Source organism: Eucyclogobius newberryi, unplaced genomic scaffold (genome assembly GCF_026437365.1).
Source record: "Eucyclogobius newberryi isolate DKJ021-1_F unplaced genomic scaffold, fEucNew1.0.hap1 SCAF_16, whole genome shotgun sequence".
Taxonomy (NCBI): Eukaryota; Metazoa; Chordata; class Actinopteri; order Gobiiformes; family Gobiidae; genus Eucyclogobius; species Eucyclogobius newberryi.
The window spans coordinates 34,866,896-34,893,462 of record NW_027315790.1 but is presented as its reverse complement, the minus strand read 5'-3'; the positions used below and the strand labels follow the sequence as shown (position 1 = coordinate 34,893,462).

At 55.4% G+C, this 26,567-nt stretch overlaps 1 protein-coding gene across 1 annotated transcript in view; it reads right to left on the bottom strand.

Moving 5' to 3' along the window:
- Window positions 1–1,168: 1,168 nt before the first annotated feature.
- The window catches only part of LOC140362235 (venom phosphodiesterase CdcPDE), a 110,738-nt gene continuing 85,339 nt past the window's right edge, over window positions 1,169–26,567 (bottom strand). The window contains exon 25 of the mRNA XM_072448329.1: window positions 1,169–1,386. Within this exon, the coding sequence (XP_072304430.1) occupies window positions 1,198–1,386 (189 nt within the window). The 3' untranslated portion in view covers window positions 1,169–1,197. The remainder of the gene's footprint in view (window positions 1,387–26,567) is intronic.

Sequence of the window (26,567 nt, the reverse complement as noted above, 5' to 3'; positions counted from 1 at the left end):
GTGCCCTGCCCTGCTCCTGAGGTCCCAGTGTCCTGCTCCTGAGGCCCCAGTGTCCTGCTCCTGAGGTCCCAGTGCCCTGCTCCTGAGGCCCCAGTGCCCTGCTCCTGAGGCCCCAGTGCCCTGCCCTGCTCCTGAGGTCCCAGTGTCCTGCTCCTGAGGCCCCAGTGTCCTGCTCCTGAGGTCCCAGTGCCCTGCTCCTGAGGCCCCAGTGTCCTGCTCCTGAGGCCCCAGTGCCCTGCCCTGCTCCTGAGGTCCCAGTGTCCTGCTCCTGAGGCCCCAGTGTCCTGCTCCTGAGGTCCCAGTGCCCTGCTCCTGAGGCCCCAGTGTCCTGCTCCTGAGGCCCCAGTGCCCTGCCCTGCTCCTGAGGTCCCAGTGTCCTGCTCCTGAGGCCCCAGTGTCCTGCTCCTGAGGTCCCAGTGCCCTGCTCCTGAGGCCCCAGTGTCCTGCTCCTGAGGCCCCAGTGTCCTGCTCCTGAGGCCCCAGTGTCCTGCTCCTGAGGTCCCAGTGCCCTGCTCCTGAGGCCCCAGTGTCCTGCTCCTGAGGCCCCAGTGTCCTGCTCCTGAGGCCCCAGTGTCCTGCTCCTGAGGCCCCAGTGCCCTGCCCTGCTCCTGAGGTCCCAGTGCCCCTGAAGGACAAGTCAAATGCAGGGGACACATTTCCACAGGGACAAGAAATAGAAGCATGTTTTATTTCCCTTTTGGATGTTTTTCTTGCACAAAAAATATAAAAAAAACTAAAATACTGAGTTTTCACTGTGAGCGGAGACGCATCTCCACAAACCTGACTCGTCCTGCTCGTCTCCATGGAGATTTAAATGGATCTATCTCCATGGAGACTGTTCAAATGACACCGTTTATGACAGAAAACTGAACATCTTGATTCTTATTTTAAATGAATTAGAAAAGTTCAGGAGACGATCTTTAACAACAATTTATTCAGTCTCAATGTTACGAATAATTTATCATTTATCATTTATAATACAGAAAAAACAGGCTGAAAATAATAAGTGTGCTTGAATTTGCGTCGTGAAGTTTGATTGGAGCAAAACAAAAAGCGTTTCACATTTAAGACGTTTAAACAAAAAGTGCAATAACACAAGTGTAAAAAGTAAGAATCTCGATCTTTGAATATTTTAATCCAAATATAATCGATAAGTATCAAAGTTGAACCCGATACTGCGCTGCACGTCGCCTCATTCTAAAATGGCGGCTGTTGTAGTTTTGGGTGGATGTCGGCCGTGGGGCGGGTCTTCATCTGCAGCAGCTCTGTGATTGGTCGAGAGCTGCCCTGGTAAAAGTCCAAACCCGTGAGCCACTCCACATCTCTGACACGTGATTGGTGGAACCACATCAGGTCCTCCACCCACTCAGACTCCGCCCCTGAACTCTGAAAAAAAACAAAAAGGTAAACGGTCATATTTATAGCTTGAAGGCCCTAAAAGCGCTTTACAAGGACACAAGGACACAAGGACCCAAGGACCCAAGGACACAAGGACACAAGGACCCAAGGACACAAGGACCCAAGGACCCAAGGACCCAAGGACCCAAGGACACAAGGACCCAAGGACACAAGGACACAAGGACACAAGGACACAAGGACCCAAGGACCCAAGGACACAACGGCAATATCCACCTGAGGCAGCTGTGATTGCACCGCCAACCTGGATGTTAATGTTCATAGGGACTTGTCCCAGCGTTCCATGTCCTTAGACATATGTCCCAGCGTTCCATGTCCTTAGACATATGTCCCAGCGTTCCATGTCCTTAGACATATGTCCCAGCGTTCCATGTCCTTAGACATATGTCCCAGCGTTCCATGTCCTTAGACATATGTCCCAGCGTTCCATGTCCTTAGACATATGTCCCAGCGTTCCATGTCTTTAGACATATGTCCCAGCGTTCCATGTCCTTGGACATATGTCCCAGCGTTCCATGTCCTTAGACATATGTCCCAGCGTTCCATGTCCTTAGACATATGTCCCAGCGTTCCATGTCTTTAGACATATGTCCCAGCGTTCCATGTCCTTGGACATATGTCCCAGCGTTCCATGTCCTTAGACATATGTCCCAGCGTTCCATGTCCTTAGACATATGTCCCAGCGTTCCATGTCCTTGGACATATGTCCCAGCGTTCCATGTCCTTAGACATATGTCCCAGCGTTCCATGTCCTTAGACACATGTCCCAGAGTTCCATGTCCTTAGACACATGTCCCAGTGTCCCCTGTCCTTAGCTCCTCCTTCTGCAGGAAAAACTACCAAAATTCTTAGGGAAAAAGTAGAAACCTGGAGGAGTTCACATGAGAGCGTCCTCCAGGGGGCGTGAGCGTCCTCCAGGGGGCGTGTCACATGAAAGCGTCCTCCAGGGGGCGTGTCACATGAGAGCGTCCTCCAGGGGGCGTGTCACATGAGCGTGTCCTCCAGGGGGCGTGTCACATGTGAGAGCGGCCTCCAGGGGGCGTGTCACATTAGAGCGTCCTCCAGGGGGCGTGTCACATATGAGCGTCCTCCAGGGGGCGTGTCACATGAGAGCGTCCTCCAGGGGGCGTGTCACATGTGAGAGCGTCCTCCAGGGGGCGTGTCACATGAGCGTGTCCTCCAGGGGGCGTGTCACATGTGAGAGCGGCCTCCAGGGGGCGTGTCACATTAGAGCGTCCTCCAGGGGGCGTGTCACATATGAGCGTCCTCCAGGGGGCCTGTCACATGAGAGCGTCCTCCAGGGGGCGTGTCACATGTGAGAGCGTCCTCAGGGGGTGTGTCACATTAGAGCTTCCTCCAGGGGGCGTGTCAAATGAGAGCGTCCTCCAGGGTGCGTGTCACATGAGCGTGTCCTCCAGGGGGCGTGTCACATGAGAGCGTCCTCCAGGGGGCGTGTCACATGTGAGAGCGTCCTCAGGGGGTGTGTCACATTAGAGCTTCCTCCAGGGGGCGTGTCAAATGAGAGCGTCCTCCAGGGTGCGTGTCACATGAGCGTGTCCTCCAGGGGGCGTGTCACATGAGCGTGTCCTCCAGGGGGCGTGTCACATGAGAGCGTCCTCCAGGGGGCGTGTCACATGAGCGTGTCCTCCAGGGGGCGTGTCACATGAGAGCGTCCTCCAGGGGGCGTGTCACATGTGAGAGCGTCCTCCAGGGGGCGTGTAACATGAGAGCGTCCTCCAGGGGGCGTGTCACATTAGAGCTTCCTCCAGGGGGCGTGTCACATGAGCGTGTCCTCCAGGGGGCGTGTCACATGAGAGCGTCCTCCAGGGGGCGTGTCACATGTGAGAGCGTCCTCCAGGGGGCGTGTAACATGAGAGCGTCCTCCAGGGGGCGTGTCACATTAGAGCTTCCTCCAGGGGGCGTGTCACATGAGAGCGTCCTCCAGGAGGCGTGTCACATGAGAGCGTCCTCCAGGGGGCGTGTCACGTGAGAGCGTCCTCCAGGGGGCGTGTCACATGAGAGCGTACTCCAGGGGGCGTGTCACATGAGAGCGTCCTCCAGGGGGCGTGTCACATGTGAGCGTCCTCCAGGGGGCGTGTCACATGAGCGTGTCCTCCAGGGGGCGTGTCACATGAGAGAGCGTCCTCCAGGGGGTTTGTCACATGTGAGCGTCCTCCAGGGGGCGTGTCACATGAGAGCGTCCTCCAGGGGGCGTGTCGCATGTGAGCGTCCTCCAGGGGGCGTATCACGTGAGCGTCCTCCAGGGGGCGTGTCACATGAGAGCGTCCTCCAGGGGGCGTGTCACATTAGAGCATCCTCCAGGGGGCGTGTCACATATGAGCGTCCTCCAGGGGGCGTGTCACATGAGAGCGTCCTCCAGGGGGCGTGTCACATGTGAGCGTCCTCCAGGGGTCGTGTCACATGAGCGTGTCCTCCAGGGGGCGTGTCACATGAGAGCGTCCTCCAGGGGGCGTGTCACATTAGAGCTTCCTCCAGGGGGCGTGTCACATGAGAGCGTCCTCCAGGGGGCGTGTCACATGAGAGCGTCCTCCAGGGGGCGTGTCACATGTGAGAGCGTCCTCAGGGGGCGTGTCACATGAGAGCGTCCTCCAGGGGGCGTGTCACATGAGCGTGTCCTCCAGGGGGCGTGTCACATGAGAGCGTCCTCCAGGGGGCGTGTCACATTAGAGCTTCCTCCAGGGGGCGTGTCACATGAGAGCGTCCTCCAGGAGGCGTGTCACATGAGAGCGTCCTCCAGGGGGCGTGTCACGTGAGAGCGTCCTCCAGGGGGCGTGTCACATGAGAGCGTACTCCAGGGGGCGTGTCACATGAGAGCGTCCTCCAGGGGGCGTGTCACATGTGAGCGTCCTCCAGGGGGCGTGTCACATGAGCGTGTCCTCCAGGGGGCGTGTCACATGAGAGAGCGTCCTCCAGGGGGTTTGTCACATGTGAGCGTCCTCCAGGGGGCGTGTCACATGAGAGCGTCCTCCAGGGGGCGTGTCGCATGTGAGCGTCCTCCAGGGGGCGTATCACGTGAGCGTCCTCCAGGGGGCGTGTCACATGAGAGCGTCCTCCAGGGGGCGTGTCACATTAGAGCATCCTCCAGGGGGCGTGTCACATATGAGCGTCCTCCAGGGGGCGTGTCACATGAGAGCGTCCTCCAGGGGGCGTGTCACATGTGAGCGTCCTCCAGGGGTCGTGTCACATGAGCGTGTCCTCCAGGGGGCGTGTCACATGAGAGCGTCCTCCAGGGGGCGTGTCACATTAGAGCTTCCTCCAGGGGGCGTGTCACATGAGAGCGTCCTCCAGGGGGCGTGTCACATGAGAGCGTCCTCCAGGGGGCGTGTCACATGAGAGCGTCCTCCAGGGGGCGTGTCACATTAGAGCTTCCTCCAGGGGGCGTGTCACATGAGAGCGTCCTCCAGGGGGCGTGTCACATGAGAGCGTCCTCCAGGGGGCGTGTCACATGTGAGAGCGTCCTCAGGGGGCGTGTCACATGAGAGCGTCCTCCAGGGGGCGTGTCACATGAGCGTGTCCTCCAGGGGGCGTGTAACATGAGAGCGTCCTCCAGGGGGCGTGTCACATGTGAGCGTCCTCCAGGGGGCGTGTCACATGAGAGCGTCCTCCAGGGGGCGTGTCACATGTTAGAGCGTCCTCAGGGGGTGTGTCACATTAGAGCATCCTCCAAGGGGCGTGTCACATATGAGCGTCCTCCAGGGGGCGTGTCACATGTGAGAGCGTCCTCCAGGGGTCCTGTCACATGAGAGCGTCCTCCAGGCGGCGTGTCACATGAGCGTGTCCTCCAGGGGGCGTGTCACATGTGAGAGCGTCCTCCAGGGGGCGTGTCACATTAGAGCATCCTCCAGGGGGCGTGTCACATATGAGCGTCCTCCAGGGGGCGTGTCACATGTGAGAGCGTCCTCCAGGGGTCGTGTCACATGAGAGCGTCCTCCAGGGGGCATGTCACATGAGAGCGTCCTCCAGGGGGCGTGTCACAAGTGAGAGCGTCCTCCAGGGGGCGTGTCACATGTGAGCGTCCTCCAGGGGGCATGTCACATGAGAGCGTCCTCCAGGGGGCGTGTCACATGTGAGCGTCCTCCAGGGGGCGTGTCACATGAGAGCGTCCTCCAAGGGTCGTGTCACATGAGCGTGTCCTCAGGGGGTGTGTCACATTAGAGCTTCCTCCAGGGGGCGTGTCACATGAGAGCGTCCTCCAGGGGGCGTGTCACATGTGAGCGTCCTCCAGGGGGCGTGTAACATGAGAGCGTCCTCCAGGGGGCGTGTCACATGAGGGCTTCCTCCAGGGGGCGTGTCACATGTGAGCGTCCTCCAGGGGGCGTGTCACATGAGAGCGTCCTCCAGGGGGCGTGTCACATGAGAGCGTCCTCCAGGGGGCGTGTCACATGAGAGCGTCCTCCAGGGGGCGTGTCACATGAGAGCGTCCTCCAGGGGGCGTGTCACATGTGAGAGCGTCCTCAGGGGGCGTGTCACATGAGAGCTTCCTCCAGGGGGTGTGTCACATTAGAGCTTCCTCCAGGGGGCGTGTCACATGAGCGTGTCCTCCGGGGGGCGTGTCACATGTGAGAGCGTCCTCCAGGGGGCGTGTCACATATGAGCGTCCTCCAGGGGGCGTGTCACATATGAGCGTCCTCCAGGGGGCGTGTCACATGTGAGCGTCCTCCAGGGGGCGTGTCACATGAGCGTCCTCCAGGGGGCGTGTCACATGTGAGCGTCCTCCAGGGGGCGTGTCACATGTGAGAGCGTCCTCCAGGGGGCGTGTCACATGAGCGTGTCCTCCAGGGGGCGTGTCACATGAGCGTGTCCTCCAGGGGGCGTGTCACGTGAGAGCGTCCTCCAGGGGGCGTGTCACATGTGAGAGCGTCCTCCAGGGGGCGTGTCACATGTGAGCGTCCTCCAGGGGGCAAGTCACATGTGAGAGCGTCCTCCAGGGGGCGTGTCACATGTGAGCGTCCTCCAGGGGGCGTGTCACATTAGAGCATCCTCCAGGGGGCGTGTCACATGTGAGAGCGTCCTCCAGGGGGCGTGTCACCTGAGCGTGTCCTCCAGGGGGCGTGTCACATGAGCGTGTCCTCCAGGGGGTGTGTCACGTGAGAGCGTCCTCCAGGGGGCGTGTCACATGTGAGAGCGTCCTCCAGGGGGCGTGTCACATGTGAGCGTCCTCCAGGGGGCGTGTCACATGTGAGCGTCCTCCAGGGGGCGTGTCACATGTGAGAGCGTCCTCCAGGGGTCGTGTCAAATGTGAGAGCGTCCTCCAGGGGGCGTGTCACATGTGAGCGTCCTCCAGGGGGCATGTCACATGAGAGCGTCCTCCAGGGGGCGTGTCACATGAGAGCGTCCTCCAAGGGTCGTGTCACATGAGCGTGTCCTCAGGGGGTGTGTCACATTAGAGCTTCCTCCAGGGGGCGTGTCACATGAGAGCGTCCTCCAGGGGGCGTGTCACATGTGAGCGTCCTCCAGGGGGCGTGTAACATGAGAGCGTCCTCCAGGGGGCGTGTCACATGAGAGCGTCCTCCAGGGGGCGTGTCACATGAGAGCGTCCTCCAGGGGGCGTGTCACATGAGAGCGTCCTCCAGGGGGCGTGTCACATGTGAGAGCGTCCTCAGGGGGCGTGTCACATGAGAGCTTCCTCCAGGGGGCGTGTCACATGTGAGCGTCCTCCAGGGGGCGTGTCACATGAGCGTGTCCTCCAGGGGGTTTGTCACATGTGAGCGTCCTCCAGGGGGCGTGTCACATGAGAGCGTCCTCCAGGGGGCGTGTCACATGTGAGCGTCCTCCAGGGGGCGTGTCACATGTGAGCGTCCTCCAGGGGGCGTGTCACGTGAGAGCGTCCTCCAGGGGGCGTGTCACATGTGAGAGCGTCCTCCAGGGGGCGTGTCACATGTGAGCGTCCTCCAGGGGGCGTGTCACGTGAGCGTGTCCTCCAGGGGGCGTGTCACGTAAGAGCGTCCTCCAGGGGGCGTGTCACATGTGAGCGTCCTCCAGGGGGCGTGTCACGTGAGAGCGTCCTCCAGGGGGCGTGTCACGTGAGAGCGTCCTCGAGGGGGCGTGTCACATGTGAGAGCGTCCTCCAGGGGTCGTGTCACATGAGCGTCCTCCAGGGGGCGTGTCACATGTGAGCGTCCTCCAGGGGGCGTGTCACGTGAGAGCGTCCTCCAGGGGGCGTGTCACATGTGAGAGCGTCCTCCAGGGGGCGTGTCAAATATGAGCGTCCTCCAGGGGGCGTGTCACATGAGCGTGTCCTCCAGGGGGCGTGTCACATATGAGCGTCCTCCAGGGGGCGTGTCACATGTGAGAGCGTCCTCCAGGGGGCGTGTCACATATGAGCGTCCTCCAGGGGGCGTGTCACATGAGCGTGTCCTCCAGGGGGCGTGTCACATATGAGCGTCCTCCAGGGGGCGTGTCACATGTGAGAGCGTCCTCCAGGGGGCGTGTCACATATGAGCATCCTCCAGGGGGCGTGTCACATGTGAGAGCGTCCTCCAGGGGGCGTGTCACATGAGCGTGTCCTCCAGGGGGCGTGTCACATGTGAGAGCGTCCTCCAGGGGGCGTGTCACATGAGCGTGTCCTCCAGGGGGCGTGTCACATGTGAGAGCGTCCTCCAGGGGGCGTGTCACATATGAGCGTCCTCCAGGGGGCGTGTCACATGAGAGCGTCCTCCAGGGGGCGTGTCACATGTGAGAGCGTCCTCCAGGGGGCGTGTCACATATGAGCGTCCTCCAGGGGGCGTGTCACATATGAGCGTCCTCCAGGGGGCGTGTCACATGTGAGAGCGTCCTCCAGGGGGCGTGTCACATGAGCGTCCTCCAGGGGGCGTGTCACATGAGCGTGTCCTCCGGGGGGCGTGTCACATGTGAGAGCGTCCTCCAGGGGGCGTGTCACATATGAGCGTCCTCAGGGGGTGTGTCACATTAGAGCTTCCTCCAGGGGGCGTGTCACATGAGCGTGTCCTCCGGGGGGCGTGTCACATGTGAGAGCGTCCTCCAGGGGGCGTGTCACATATGAGCGTCCTCCAGGGGGCGTGTCACATGAGAGCGTCCTCCAGGGGGCGTGTCACATGAGAGCGTCCTCCAGGGGGCGTGTCACATGTGAGAGCGTCCTCAGGGGGCGTGTCACATGAGAGCTTCCTCCAGGGGGCGTGTCACATGTGAGCGTCCTCCAGGGGGCGTGTCACATGAGCGTGTCCTCCAGGGGGTTTGTCACATGTGAGCGTCCTCCAGGGGGCGTGTCACATGAGAGCGTCCTCCAGGGGGCGTGTCACATGTGAGCGTCCTCCAGGGGGCGTGTCACATGTGAGCGTCCTCCAGGGGGCGTGTCACATGTGAGAGCGTCCTCCAGGGGGCGTGTCACATGTGAGCGTCCTCCAGGGGGCGTGTCACGTGAGCGTGTCCTCCAGGGGGCGTGTCACGTAAGAGCGTCCTCCAGGGGGCGTGTCACATGTGAGCGTCCTCCAGGGGGCGTGTCACGTGAGAGCGTCCTCCAGGGGGCGTGTCACGTGAGAGCGTCCTCCAGGGGGCGTGTCACATGTGAGAGCGTCCTCCAGGGGTCGTGTCACATGAGCGTCCTCCAGGGGGCGTGTCACATGTGAGCGTCCTCCAGGGGGCGTGTCACGTGAGAGCGTCCTCCAGGGGGCGTGTCACATATGAGCGTCCTCCAGGGGGCGTGTCACATGAGCGTGTCCTCCAGGGGGCGTGTCACATATGAGCGTCCTCCAGGGGGCGTGTCACATGTGAGAGCGTCCTCCAGGGGGCGTGTCACATATGAGCGTCCTCCAGGGGGCGTGTCACATGAGCGTGTCCTCCAGGGGGCGTGTCACATATGAGCGTCCTCCAGGGGGCGTGTCACATGTGAGAGCGTCCTCCAGGGGGCGTGTCACATATGAGCGTCCTCCAGGGGGCGTGTCACATGTGAGAGCGTCCTCCAGGGGGCGTGTCACATGAGCGTGTCCTCCAGGGGGCGTGTCACATGTGAGAGCGTCCTCCAGGGGGCGTGTCACATGAGCGTGTCCTCCAGGGGGCGTGTCACATGTGAGAGCGTCCTCCAGGGGGCGTGTCACATATGAGCGTCCTCCAGGGGGCGTGTCACATGAGAGCGTCCTCCAGGGGGCGTGTCACATGTGAGAGCGTCCTCCAGGGGGCGTGTCACATATGAGCGTCCTCCAGGGGGCGTGTCACATATGAGCGTCCTCCAGGGGGCGTGTCACATGTGAGAGCGTCCTCCAGGGGGCGTGTCACATGAGCGTCCTCCAGGGGGCGTGTCACATGAGCGTGTCCTCCGGGGGGCGTGTCACATGTGAGAGCGTCCTCCAGGGGGCGTGTCACATATGAGCGTCCTCAGGGGGTGTGTCACATTAGAGCTTCCTCCAGGGGGCGTGTCACATGAGCGTGTCCTCCGGGGGGCGTGTCACATGTGAGAGCGTCCTCCAGGGGGCGTGTCACATATGAGCGTCCTCCAGGGGGCGTGTCACATATGAGCGTCCTCCAGGGGGCGTGTCACATGTGAGAGCGTCCTCCAGGGGGCGTGTCACATGAGCGTCCTCCAGGGGGCGTGTCACATGAGCGTCCTCCAGGGGGCGTGTCACATGTGAGCGTCCTCCAGGGGGCGTGTCACATGTGAGAGCGTCCTCCAGGGTGCGTGTCACATGAGCGTGTCCTCCAGGGGGCGTGTCACGTGAGAGCGTCCTCCAGGGGGCGTGTCACATGTGAGAGCGTCCTCCAGGGGGCGTGTCACATGTGAGCGTCCTCCAGGGGGCAAGTCACATGTGAGAGCGTCCTCCAGGGGGCGTGTCACATGTGAGCGTCCTCCAGGGGGCGTGTCACATTAGAGCATCCTCCAGGGGGCGTGTCACATGTGAGAGCGTCCTCCAGGGGGCGTGTCACCTGAGCGTGTCCTCCAGGGGGCGTGTCACATGAGCGTGTCCTCCAGGGGGTGTGTCACGTGAGAGCGTCCTCCAGGGGGCGTGTCACATGTGACACTAATGTGAAGAGTGATACTGAGGTCTAAGGGAAGAGGTCACTGGGGGTCACTCATCCTTGACCTCAGTCGGTTCGTGTTAACGTTCATGACTCAGAGCGTTTCTGTAAAACTGCTCCAGCTGCAGTGAAGCAGCGTCATGTCCTGTTCAGTCACAAACTCCCCAAACCTTTTTTCAATTCCACAGAAGCTGCTGCTGCGCAACTCTTCATTTGTAACGTCGTCCTGTGGGACACTCAGAGCGGAGACGTGTCTTTGACTGACCAGCCACACAGGGTCAGACAGGGTCAGACAGGCCTTTCGTCGCAGGCTAATGAGAAATAATCATAAGCCCCTCCCCCAGTTGTCTCTGAGTAACTGACCATACGTCCTCATCTCTGACCACACGTCCTCATCTCTGACCACACGTCCTCATCTCTGACCATACGTCCTCATCTCTGACCACACGTCCTCATCTCTGACCACACGTCCTCATCTCTGACCACACGTCCTCATATGTCCTCATCTCTGACCATACGTCCTTATCTCTGACCACACGTCCTCATCTCTGACCACACGTCCTCATCTCTGACCATACGTCCTCATCTCTGACCACACGTCCTCATCTCTGACCATACGTCCTCATCTCTGACCACACGTCCTCATCTCTGACCACACGTCCTCATCTCTGACCACACGTCCTCATATGTCCTCATCTCTGACCATACGTCCTTATCTCTGACCACACGTCCTCATCTCTGACCACACGTCCTCATCTCTGACCATACGTCCTCATCTCTGACCACACGTCCTCATCTCTGACCACACGTCCTCATACGTCCTCATCTCTGACCATACGTCCTCATCTCTGACCATACGTCCTCATCTCTGACCACACGTCCTCATATGTCCTCATCTCTGACCATACGTCCTCATCTCTGACCACACGTCCTCATACGTCCTCATCTCTGACCACACGTCCTCATCTCTGACCACACGTCCTCATCTCTGACCACACGTCCTCATACGTCCTCATCTCTGACCATACGTCCTTATCTCTGACCACACGTCCTCATCTCTGACCATACGTCCTCATCTCTGACCACACGTCCTCATCTCTGACCATACGTCCTTATCTCTGACCACACGTCCTTATCTCTGACCACACGTCCTCATCTCTGACCACACGTCCTCATCTCTGACCATACGTCCTCATCTCTGACCACACGTCCTCATCTCTGACCATACGTCCTCATCTCTGACCACACGTCCTCATCTCTGACCATACGTCCTCATCTCTGACCACACATCCTCATCTCTGACCACACGTCCTCATCTCTGACCATACGTCCTTATTTCTGACCACACGTCCTCATCTCTGACCACACGTCCTCATCTCTGACCACACGTCCTCATCTCTGACCATACGTCCTCATCTCTGACCACACGTCCTCATCTCTGACCACACGTCCTCATCTCTGACCACACGTCCTCATATGTCCTCATCTCTGACCATACGTCCTTATCTCTGACCACACGTCCTCATCTCTGACCACACGTCCTCATCTCTGACCATACGTCCTCATCTCTGACCACACGTCCTCATCTCTGACCATACGTCCTCATCTCTGACCACACGTCCTCATCTCTGACCACACGTCCTCATATGTCCTCATCTCTGACCATACGTCCTTATCTCTGACCACACGTCCTCATCTCTGACCACACGTCCTCATCTCTGACCATACGTCCTCATCTCTGACCACACGTCCTCATCTCTGACCACACGTCCTCATCTCTGACCACACGTCCTCATCTCTGACCATACGTCCTTATTTCTGACCACACGTCCTCATCTCTGACCACACGTCCTCATCTCTGACCATACGTCCTCATCTCTGACCACACGTCCTCATCTCTGACCACACGTCCTCATCTCTGACCACACGTCCTCATCTCTGACCATACGTCCTCATCTCTGACCACACGTCCTCATCTCTGACCACACGTCCTCATCTCTGACCATACGTCCTCATCTCTGACCACACGTCCTCATCTCTGACCATACGTCCTCATCTCTGACCACACGTCCTCATCTCTGACCATACGTCCTCATCTCTGACCACACATCCTCATCTCTGACCACACGTCCTCATCTCTGACCATACGTCCTTATTTCTGACCACACGTCCTCATCTCTGACCACACGTCCTCATCTCTGACCATACGTCCTCATCTCTGACCACACGTCCTCATCTCTGACCACACGTCCTCATCTCTGACCACACGTCCTCATCTCTGACCATACGTCCTCATCTCTGACCACACGTCCTCATCTCTGACCACACGTCCTCATCTCTGACCACACGTCCTCATATGTCCTCATCTCTGACCATACGTCCTTATCTCTGACCACACGTCCTCATCTCTGACCACACGTCCTCATCTCTGACCATACGTCCTCATCTCTGACCACACGTCCTCATCTCTGACCATACGTCCTCATCTCTGACCACACGTCCTCATCTCTGACCACACGTCCTCATCTCTGACCACACGTCCTCATATGTCCTCATCTCTGACCATACGTCCTTATCTCTGACCACACGTCCTCATCTCTGACCACACGTCCTCATCTCTGACCATACGTCCTCATCTCTGACCACACGTCCTCATCTCTGACCACACGTCCTCATACGTCCTCATCTCTGACCATACGTCCTCATCTCTGACCACACGTCCTCATACGTCCTCATCTCTGACCACACGTCCTCATCTCTGACCATACGTCCTCATCTCTGACCACACGTCCTCATCTCTGACCACACGTCCTCATACGTCCTCATCTCTGACCATACGTCCTTATCTCTGACCACACGTCCTCATCTCTGACCATACGTCCTCATCTCTGACCACACGTCCTCATCTCTGACCATACGTCCTTATCTCTGACCACACGTCCTTATCTCTGACCACACGTCCTCATCTCTGACCACACGTCCTCATATGTCCTCATCTCTGACCATACGTCCTCATCTCAGACCACACGTCTTCATCTCTGACCACACGTCCTCATCTCTGACCACACGTCCTCATTTCTGACCACACGTCTTCATATGTCCTCATCTCTGATCATACGTCCTTATCTCTGACCACACGTCCTCATTTCTGACCACACGTCCTCATATGTCCTCATCTCTGACCATACGTCCTTATCTCTGACCACACGTCCTCATCTCTGACCATACGTCCTCATCTCTGACCATACGTCCTCATCTCTGACCACACGTCCTCATCTCTGACCAAACGTCCTCATCTCTGACCACACGTCCTCATATGTCCTCATCTCTGACCACACGTCCTCATCTCTGACCACACGTCCTCATCTCTGACCATACGTCCTCATCTCTGACCACACGTCCTCATCTCTGACCACACGTCCTCATCTCTGACCACACGTCCTCATCTCTGACCATACGTCCTTATCTCTGACCACACGTCCTCATCTCTGACCACACGTCCTCATCTCTGACCATACGTCCTCATCTCTGACCACACGTCCTCATCTCTGACCACACGTCCTCATCTCTGACCATACGTCCTCATCTCTGACCACACGTCCTCATCTCTGACCACACGTCCTCATCTCTGACCACACGTCCTCATATGTCCTCATCTCTGACCATACGTCCTTATCTCTGACCACACGTCCTCATCTCTGACCACACGTCCTCATCTCTGACCATACGTCCTCATCTCTGACCACACGTCCTCATCTCTGACCATACGTCCTCATCTCTGACCACACGTCCTCATCTCTGACCACACGTCCTCATATGTCCTCATCTCTGACCATACGTCCTTATCTCTGACCACACGTCCTCATCTCTGACCACACGTCCTCATCTCTGACCATACGTCCTCATCTCTGACCACACGTCCTCATACGTCCTCATCTCTGACCACACGTCCTCATCTCTGACCATACGTCCTCATCTCTGACCACACGTCCTCATCTCTGACCACACGTCCTCATACGTCCTCATCTCTGACCATACGTCCTTATCTCTGACCACACGTCCTCATCTCTGACCATACGTCCTCATCTCTGACCACACGTCCTCATCTCTGACCATACGTCCTTATCTCTGACCACACGTCCTTATCTCTGACCACACGTCCTCATCTCTGACCACACGTCCTCATATGTCCTCATCTCTGACCATACGTCCTCATCTCAGACCACACGTCTTCATCTCTGACCACACGTCCTCATCTCTGACCACACGTCCTCATTTCTGACCACACGTCTTCATATGTCCTCATCTCTGATCATACGTCCTTATCTCTGACCACACGTCCTCATCTCTGGCCACACGTCCTCATTTCTGACCACACGTCCTCATATGTCCTCATCTCTGACCATACGTCCTTATCTCTGACCACACGTCCTCATCTCTGACCATACGTCCTCATCTCTGACCATACGTCCTCATCTCTGACCACACGTCCTCATCTCTGACCAAACGTCCTCATCTCTGACCACACGTCCTCATATGTCTTCATCTCTGACCATACGTCCTTATCTCTGACCACACGTCCTCATCTCTGACCATACGTCCTCATCTCTGACCACACGTCCTCATCTCTGACCACACGTCCTCATATGTCCTCATCTCTGACCATACGTCCTTATCTCTGACCATACGTCCTTATCTCTGACCACACGTCCTCATCTCTGACCATACGTCCTCATCTCTGACCATACGTCCTCATCTCTGACCACACGTCCTCATCTCTGACCATACGTCCTTATCTCTGACCACACGTCCTTATCTCTGACCACACGTCCTCATCTCTGACCACACGTCCTCATATGTCCTCATCTCTGACCATACGTCCTCATCTCAGACCACACGTCTTCATCTCTGACCACACGTCCTCATCTCTGACCACACGTCCTCATATGTCCTCATCTCTGACCATACGTCCTTATCTCTGACCATACGTCCTCATCTCTGACCACACGTCCTCATACGTCCTTATCTCTGACCACACGTCCTCATCTCTGACCATACGTCCTTATCTCTGACCACACGTCCTGATCTCTGACCATACGTCCTCATCTCTGACCATACGTCCTTATCTCTGACCACATGTCCTTATCTCTGACCACACGTCCTCATCTCTGACCACACGTCCTCATATGTCCTCATCTCTGACCATACGTCCTCATCTCAGACCACACGTCTTCATCTCTGACCACACGTCCTCATCTCTGACCACACGTCCTCATCTCTGACCACACGTCCTCATATGTCCTCATCTCTGACCATACGTCCTCATCTCTGACCACACGTCCTCATCTCTGACCACACGTCCTCATCTCTGACCATACGTCCTCATCTCTGACCACACGTCCTCATCTCTGACCACACGTCCTCATCTCTGACCATACGTCCTCATCTCTGACCATACGTCCTCATCTCTGACCACACGTCCTCATCTCTGACCACACGTCCTCATCTCTGACCATACGTCCTCATCTCTGACCATACGTCCTTATCTCTGACCACACGTCCTCATCTCTGACCACACGTCCTCATCTCTGACCACACGTCCTCATATGTCCTCATCTCTGACCATACGTCCTTATCTCTGACCACACGTCCTCATCTCTGACCACACGTCCTCATCTCTGACCATACGTCCTCATCTCTGACCACACGTCCTCATCTCTGACCATACGTCCTCATCTCTGACCACACGTCCTCATCTCTGACCACACGTCCTCATCTCTGACCACACGTCCTCATATGTCCTCATCTCTGACCATACGTCCTTATCTCTGACCATACGTCCTCATCTCTGACCACACGTCCTCATCTCTGACCACACGTCCTCATACGTCCTCATCTCTGACCATACGTCCTCATCTCTGACCATACGTCCTCATCTCTGACCACACGTCCTCATATGTCCTCATCTCTGACCATACGTCCTCATCTCTGACCACACGTCCTCATACGTCCTCATCTCTGACCACACGTCCTCATCTCTGACCATACGTCCTCATCTCTGACCACACGTCCTCATCTCTGACCAAACGTCCTCATACGTCCTCATCTCTGACCATACGTCCTCATCTCTGACCACACGTCCTCATCTCTGACCATACGTCCTTATCTCTGACCACACGTCCTTATCTCTGACCACACGTCCTCATCTCTGACCACACGTCCTCATCTCTGACCACACGTCCTCATCTCTGACCATACGTCCTCATCTCTGACCACACGTCCTCATCTCTGACCATACGTCCTCATCTCTGACCACACGTCCTCATCTCTGACCACACGTCCTCATCTCTGACCACACGTCCTCATATGTCCTCATCTCTGACCATACGTCCTTATCTCTGACCACACGTCCTCATCTCTGACCACACGTCCTCATCTCTGACCATACGTCCTCATCTCTGACCACACGTCCTCATCTCTGACCACACGTCCTCATACGTCCTCATCTCTGACCATACGTCCTCATCTCTGACCATACGTCCTCATCTCTGACCACACGTCCTCATATGTCCTCATCTCTGACCATACGTCCTCATCTCTGACCACACGTCCTCATACGTCCTCATCTCTGACCACACGTCCTCATCTCTGACCACACGTCCTCATCTCTGACCACACGTCCTCATACGTCCTCATCTCTGACCATACGTCCTTATCTCTGACCACACGTCCTCATCTCTGACCATACGTCCTCATCTCTGACCACACGTCCTCATCTCTGACCATACGTCCTTATCTCTGACCACACGTCCTTATCTCTGACCACACGTCCTCATCTCTGACCATACGTCCTCATCTCTGACCACACGTCCTCATCTCTGACCACACGTCCTCATCTCTGACCATACGTCCTCATCTCTGACCATACGTCCTCATCTCTGACCATACGTCCTCATCTCTGACCACACATCCTCATCTCTGACCACACGTCCTCATCTCTGACCATACGTCCTTATTTCTGACCACACGTCCTCATCTCTGACCACACGTCCTCATCTCTGACCATACGTCCTCATCTCTGACCACACGTCCTCATCTCTGACCACACGTCCTCATCTCTGACCATACGTCCTCATCTCTGACCACACGTCCTCATCTCTGACCACACGTCCTCATCTCTGACCATACGTCCTCATCTCTGACCACACATCCTCATCTCTGACCACACGTCCTCATCTCTGACCATACGTCCTTATCTCTGACCACACGTCCTCATCTCTGACCACACGTCCTCATCTCTGACCACACGTCCTCATCTCTGACCATACGTCCTCATCTCTGACAACACGTCCTCATATGTCCTCATCTCTGACCATACGTCCTTATCTCTGACCACACGTCCTCATCTCTGACCACACGTCCTCATCTCTGACCATACGTCCTCATCTCTGACCACACGTCCTCATCTCTGACCATACGTCCTCATCTCTGACCACACGTCCTCATCTCTGACCACACGTCCTCATCTCTGACCACACGTCCTCATATGTCCTCATCTCTGACCATACGTCCTTATCTCTGACCACACGTCCTCATCTCTGACCACACGTCCTCATCTCTGACCATACGTCCTCATCTCTGACCACACGTCCTCATCTCTGACCACACGTCCTCATACGTCCTCATCTCTGACCATACGTCCTCATCTCTGACCATACGTCCTCATCTCTGACCACACGTCCTCATATGTCCTCATCTCTGACCATACGTCCTCATCTCTGACCACACGTCCTCATACGTCCTCATCTCTGACCACACGTCCTCATCTCTGACCACACGTCCTCATCTCTGACCACACGTCCTCATACGTCCTCATCTCTGACCATACGTCCTTATCTCTGACCACACGTCCTCATCTCTGACCATACGTCCTCATCTCTGACCACACGTCCTCATCTCTGACCATACGTCCTTATCTCTGACCACACGTCCTTATCTCTGACCACACGTCCTCATCTCTGACCACACGTCCTCATCTCTGACCATACGTCCTCATCTCTGACCACACGTCCTCATCTCTGACCACACGTCCTCATCTCTGACCATACGTCCTCATCTCTGACCACACGTCCTCATCTCTGACCATACGTCCTCATCTCTGACCACACATCCTCATCTCTGACCACACGTCCTCATCTCTGACCATACGTCCTTATTTCTGACCACACGTCCTCATCTCTGACCACACGTCCTCATCTCTGACCATACGTCCTCATCTCTGACCACACGTCCTCATCTCTGACCACACGTCCTCATCTCTGACCACACGTCCTCATCTCTGACCATACGTCCTCATCTCTGACCACACGTCCTCATCTCTGACCACACGTCCTCATCTCTGACCACACGTCCTCATATGTCCTCATCTCTGACCATACGTCCTTATCTCTGACCACACGTCCTCATCTCTGACCACACGTCCTCATCTCTGACCATACGTCCTCATCTCTGACCACACGTCCTCATCTCTGACCATACGTCCTCATCTCTGACCACACGTCCTCATCTCTGACCACACGTCCTCATCTCTGACCACACGTCCTCATCTCTGACCACACGTCCTCATATGTCCTCATCTCTGACCATACGTCCTTATCTCTGACCACACGTCCTCATCTCTGACCACACGTCCTCATCTCTGACCATACGTCCTCATCTCTGACCACACGTCCTCATCTCTGACCACACGTCCTCATACGTCCTCATCTCTGACCATACGTCCTCATCTCTGACCACACGTCCTCATACGTCCTCATCTCTGACCACACGTCCTCATCTCTGACCATACGTCCTCATCTCTGACCACACGTCCTCATCTCTGACCACACGTCCTCATCTCTGACCATACGTCCTCATCTCTGACCACACGTCCTCATCTCTGACCACACGTCCTCATCTCTGACCACACGTCCTCATATGTCCTCATCTCTGACCATACGTCCTTATCTCTGACCACACGTCCTCATCTCTGACCACACGTCCTCATCTCTGACCATACGTCCTCATCTCTGACCACACGTCCTCATCTCTGACCACACGTCCTCATACGTCCTCATCTCTGACCATACGTCCTCATCTCTGACCATACGTCCTCATCTCTGACCACACGTCCTCATATGTCCTCATCTCTGACCATACGTCCTCATCTCTGACCACACGTCCTCATACGTCCTCATCTCTGACCACACGTCCTCATCTCTGACCACACGTCCTCATCTCTGACCACACGTCCTCATACGTCCTCATCTCTGACCATACGTCCTTATCTCTGACCACACGTCCTCATCTCTGACCATACGTCCTCATCTCTGACCACACGTCCTCATCTCTGACCATACGTCCTTATCTCTGACCACACGTCCTTATCTCTGACCACACGTCCTCATCTCTGACCACACGTCCTCATCTCTGACCATACGTCCTCATCTCTGACCACACGTCCTCATCTCTGACCACACGTCCTCATCTCTGACCATACGTCCTCATCTCTGACCACACGTCCTCATCTCTGACCATACGTCCTCATCTCTGACCACACATCCTCATCTCTGACCACACGTCCTCATCTCTGACCATACGTCCTTATTTCTGACCACACGTCCTCATCTCTGACCACACGTCCTCATCTCTGACCATACGTCCTCATCTCTGACCACACGTCCTCATCTCTGACCACACGTCCTCATCTCTGACCATACGTCCTCATCTCTGACCACACGTCCTCATCTCTGACCACACGTCCTCATCTCTGACCACACGTCCTCATATGTCCTCATCTCTGACCATACGTCCTTATCTCTGACCACACGTCCTCATCTCTGACCACACGTCCTCATCTCTGACCATACGTCCTCATCTCTGACCACACGTCCTCATCTCTGACCATACGTCCTCATCTCTGACCACACGTCCTCATCTCTGACCACACGTCCTCATACGTCCTCATCTCTGACCATACGTCCTCATCTCTGACCACACGTCCTCATACGTCCTCATCTCTGACCACACGTCCTCATCTCTGACCATACGTCCTCATCTCTGACCACACGTCCTCATCTCTGACCACACGTCCTCATACGTCCTCATCTCTGACCATACGTCATTATCTCTGACCACACGTCCTTATCTCTGACCATACGTCCTTATCTCTGACCACACGTCCTTATCTCTGACCACACGTCCTCATCTCTGACCACACGTCCTCATATGTCCTCATCTCTGACCATACGTCCTCATCTCAGACCACACGTCTTCATCTCTGACCACACGTCCTCATCTCTGACCACACGTCCTCATTTCTGACCACACGTCTTCATATGTCCTCATCTCTGATCATACGTCCTTATCTCTGACCACACGTCCTCATTTCTGACCACACGTCCTCATATGTCCTCATCTCTGACCATACGTCCTTATCTCTGACCACACGTCCTCATCTCTGACCATACGTCCTCATCTCTGACCATACGTCCTAATCTCTGACCACACGTCCTCATCTCTGACCAAACGTCCTCATCTCTGACCACACGTCCTCATATGTCCTCATCTCTGACCACACGTCCTCATCTCTGACCACACGTCCTCATCTCTGACCATACGTCCTCATCTCTGACCACACGTCCTCATCTCTGACCACACGTCCTCATCTCTGACCACACGTCCTCATCTCTGACCATACGTCCTTATCTCTGACCACACGTCCTCATCTCTGACCACACGTCCTCATCTCTGACCATACGTCCTCATCTCTGACCACACGTCCTCATCTCTGACCATACGTCCTCATCTCTGACCACACGTCCTCATCTCTGACCACACGTCCTCATCTCTGACCATACGTCCTTATCTCTGACCACACGTCCTCATCTCTGACCATACGTCCTCATCTCTGACCACACGTCCTCATCTCTGACCACACGTCCTCATCTCTGACCACACGTCCTCATATGTCCTCATCTCTGACCACACGTCCTCATCTCTGACCACACGTCCTCATCTCTGACCATACGTCCTCATCTCTGACCACACGTCCTCATCTCTGACCATACGTCCTCATCTCTGACCACACGTCCTCATCTCTGACCACACGTCCTCATATGTCCTCATCTCTGACCATACGTCCTTATCTCTGACCACACGTCCTCATCTCTGACCACACGTCCTCATCTCTGACCATACGTCCTCATCTCTGACCACACGTCCTCATACGTCCTCATCTCTGACCACACGTCCTCATCTCTGACCATACGTCCTCATCTCTGACCACACGTCCTCATCTCTGACCACACGTCCTCATACGTCCTCATCTCTGACCATACGTCCTTATCTCTGACCACACGTCCTCATCTCTGACCATACGTCCTCATCTCTGACCACACGTCCTCATCTCTGACCATACGTCCTTATCTCTGACCACACGTCCTTATCTCTGACCACACGTCCTCATCTCTGACCACACGTCCTCATATGTCCTCATCTCTGACCATACGTCCTCATCTCAGACCACACGTCTTCATCTCTGACCACACGTCCTCATCTCTGACCACACGTCCTCATTTCTGACCACACGTCTTCATATGTCCTCATCTCTGATCATACGTCCTTATCTCTGACCACACGTCCTCATCTCTGGCCACACGTCCTCATTTCTGACCACACGTCCTCATATGTCCTCATCTCTGACCATACGTCCTTATCTCTGACCACACGTCCTCATCTCTGACCATACGTCCTCATCTCTGACCATACGTCCTCATCTCTGACCACACGTCCTCATCTCTGACCAAACGTCCTCATCTCTGACCACACGTCCTCATATGTCTTCATCTCTGACCATACGTCCTTATCTCTGACCACACGTCCTCATCTCTGACCATACGTCCTCATCTCTGACCACACGTCCTCATCTCTGACCATACGTCCTCATCTCTGACCATACGTCCTCATCTCTGACCACACGTCCTCATCTCTGACCATACGTCCTTATCTCTGACCACACGTCCTTATCTCTGACCACACGTCCTCATCTCTGACCACACGTCCTCATATGTCCTCATCTCTGACCATACGTCCTCATCTCTGACCACACGTCCTCATCTCTGACCACACGTCCTCATATGTCCTCATCTCTGACCATATGTCCTTATCTCTGACCACACGTCCTGATCTCTGACCATACGTCCTCATCTCTGACCATACGTCCTTATCTCTGACCACACGTCCTTATCTCTGACCACACGTCCTCATCTCTGACCACACGTCCTCATATGTCCTCATCTCTGACCATACGTCCTCATCTCAGACCACACGTCTTCATCTCTGACCACACGTCCTCATCTCTGACCACACGTCCTCATCTCTGACCACACGTCCTCATATGTCCTCATCTCTGACCATACGTCCTCATCTCTGACCACACGTCCTCATCTCTGACCACACGTCCTCATCTCTGACCATACGTCCTCATCTCTGACCACTCGTCCTCATCTCTGACCACACGTCCTCATCTCTGACCATACGTCCTCATCTCTGACCACACGTCCTCATCTCTGACCATACGTCCTCATCTCTGACCACACGTCCTCATCTCTGACCACACGTCCTCATCTCTGACCATACGTCCTCATCTCTGACCATACGTCCTTATCTCTGACCACACGTCCTCATCTCTGACCACACGTCCTCATCTCTGACCACACGTCCTCATATGTCCTCATCTCTGACCATACGTCCTTATCTCTGACCACACGTCCTCATCTCTGACCACACGTCCTCATCTCTGACCATACGTCCTCATCTCTGACCACACGTCCTCATCTCTGACCATACGTCCTCATCTCTGACCACACGTCCTCATCTCTGACCACACGTCCTCATCTCTGACCACACGTCCTCATATGTCCTCATCTCTGACCATACGTCCTTATCTCTGACCATACGTCCTCATCTCTGACCACACGTCCTCATCTCTGACCACACGTCCTCATACGTCCTCATCTCTGACCATACGTCCTCATCTCTGACCATACGTCCTCATCTCTGACCACACGTCCTCATATGTCCTCATCTCTGACCATACGTCCTCATCTCTGACCACACGTCCTCATACGTCCTCATCTCTGACCACACGTCCTCATCTCTGACCATACGTCCTCATCTCTGACCACACGTCCTCATCTCTGACCACACGTCCTCATACGTCCTCATCTCTGACCATACGTCCTCATCTCTGACCACACGTCCTCATCTCTGACCATACGTCCTTATCTCTGACCACACGTCCTTATCTCTGACCACACGTCCTCATCTCTGACCACACGTCCTCATTTCTGACCACACGTCCTCATATGTCCTCATCTCTGACCATACGTCCTTATCTCTGACCACACGTCCTCATCTCTGACCATACGTCCTCATCTCTGACCATACGTCCTCATCTCTGACCACACGTCCTCATCTCTGACCAAACGTCCTCATCTCTGACCACACGTCCTCATATGTCCTCATCTCTGACCATACGTCCTCATCTCTGACCACACGTCCTCATCTCTGACCACACGTCCTCATCTCTGACCATACGTCCTCATCTCTGACCACACGTCCTCATCTCTGACCACACGTCCTCATCTCTGACCATACGTCCTCATCTCTGACCACACGTCCTCATCTCTGACCATACGTCCTCATCTCTGACCACACATCCTCATCTCTGACCACACGTCCTCATCTCTGACCATACGTCCTTATCTCTGACCACACGTCCTCATCTCTGACCACACGTCCTCATCTCTGACCATACGTCCTCATCTCTGACCACACGTCCTCATATGTCCTCATCTCTGACCATACGTCCTTATCTCTGACCACACGTCCTCATCTCTGACCACACGTCCTCATCTCTGACCATACGTCCTCATCTCTGACCACACGTCCTCATCTCTGACCATACGTCCTCATCTCTGACCACACGTCCTCATCTCTGACCACACGTCCTCATCTCTGACCACACGTCCTCATATGTCCTCATCTCTGACCATACGTCCTTATCTCTGACCACACGTCCTCATCTCTGACCACACGTCCTCATCTCTGACCATACGTCCTCATCTCTGACCACACGTCCTCATCTCTGACCACACGTCCTCATACGTCCTCATCTCTGACCATACGTCCTCATCTCTGACCATACGTCCTCATCTCTGACCACACGTCCTCATATGTCCTCATCTCTGACCATACGTCCTCATCTCTGACCACACGTCCTCATACGTCCTCATCTCTGACCACACGTCCTCATCTCTGACCACACGTCCTCATCTCTGACCACACGTCCTCATACGTCCTCATCTCTGACCATACGTCCTTATCTCTGACCACACGTCCTCATCTCTGACCATACGTCCTCATCTCTGACCACACGTCCTCATCTCTGACCATACGTCCTTATCTCTGACCACACGTCCTTATCTCTGACCACACGTCCTCATCTCTGACCACACGTCCTCATCTCTGACCATACGTCCTCATCTCTGACCACACGTCCTCATCTCTGACCACACGTCCTCATCTCTGACCATACGTCCTCATCTCTGACCACACGTCCTCATCTCTGACCATACGTCCTCATCTCTGACCACACATCCTCATCTCTGACCACACGTCCTCATCTCTGACCATACGTCCTTATTTCTGACCACACGTCCTCATCTCTGACCACACGTCCTCATCTCTGACCATACGTCCTCATCTCTGACCACACGTCCTCATCTCTGACCACACGTCCTCATCTCTGACCATACGTCCTCATCTCTGACCACACGTCCTCATCTCTGACCACACGTCCTCATCTCTGACCACACGTCCTCATATGTCCTCATCTCTGACCATACGTCCTTATCTCTGACCACACGTCCTCATCTCTGACCACACGTCCTCATCTCTGACCATACGTCCTCATCTCTGACCACACGTCCTCATCTCTGACCATACGTCCTCATCTCTGACCACACGTCCTCATCTCTGACCACACGTCCTCATCTCTGACCACACGTCCTCATATGTCCTCATCTCTGACCATACGTCCTTATCTCTGACCACACGTCCTCATCTCTGACCACACGTCCTCATCTCTGACCATACGTCCTCATCTCTGACCACACGTCCTCATCTCTGACCACACGTCCTCATACGTCCTCATCTCTGACCATACGTCCTCATCTCTGACCACACGTCCTCATACGTCCTCATCTCTGACCACACGTCCTCATCTCTGACCACACGTCCTCATCTCTGACCACACGTCCTCATACGTCCTCATCTCTGACCATACGTCCTTATCTCTGACCACACGTCCTCATCTCTGACCATACGTCCTCATCTCTGACCACACGTCCTCATCTCTGACCATACGTCCTTATCTCTGACCACACGTCCTTATCTCTGACCACACGTCCTCATCTCTGACCACACGTCCTCATATGTCCTCATCTCTGACCATACGTCCTCATCTCAGACCACACGTCTTCATCTCTGACCACACGTCCTCATCTCTGACCACACGTCCTCATTTCTGACCACACGTCTTCATATGTCCTCATCTCTGATCATACGTCCTTATCTCTGACCACACGTCCTCATTTCTGACCACACGTCCTCATATGTCCTCATCTCTGACCATACGTCCTTATCTCTGACCACACGTCCTCATCTCTGACCATACGTCCTCATCTCTGACCATACGTCCTCATCTCTGACCACACGTCCTCATCTCTGACCAAACGTCCTCATCTCTGACCACACGTCCTCATATGTCCTCATCTCTGACCACACGTCCTCATTTCTGACCACACGTCTTCATATGTCCTCATCTCTGATCATACGTCCTTATCTCTGACCACACGTCCTCATCTCTGGCCACACGTCCTCATTTCTGACCACACGTCCTCATATGTCCTCATCTCTGACCATACGTCCTTATCTCTGACCACACGTCCTCATCTCTGACCATACGTCCTCATCTCTGACCATACGTCCTCATCTCTGACCACACGTCCTCATCTCTGACCAAACGTCCTCATCTCTGACCACACGTCCTCATATGT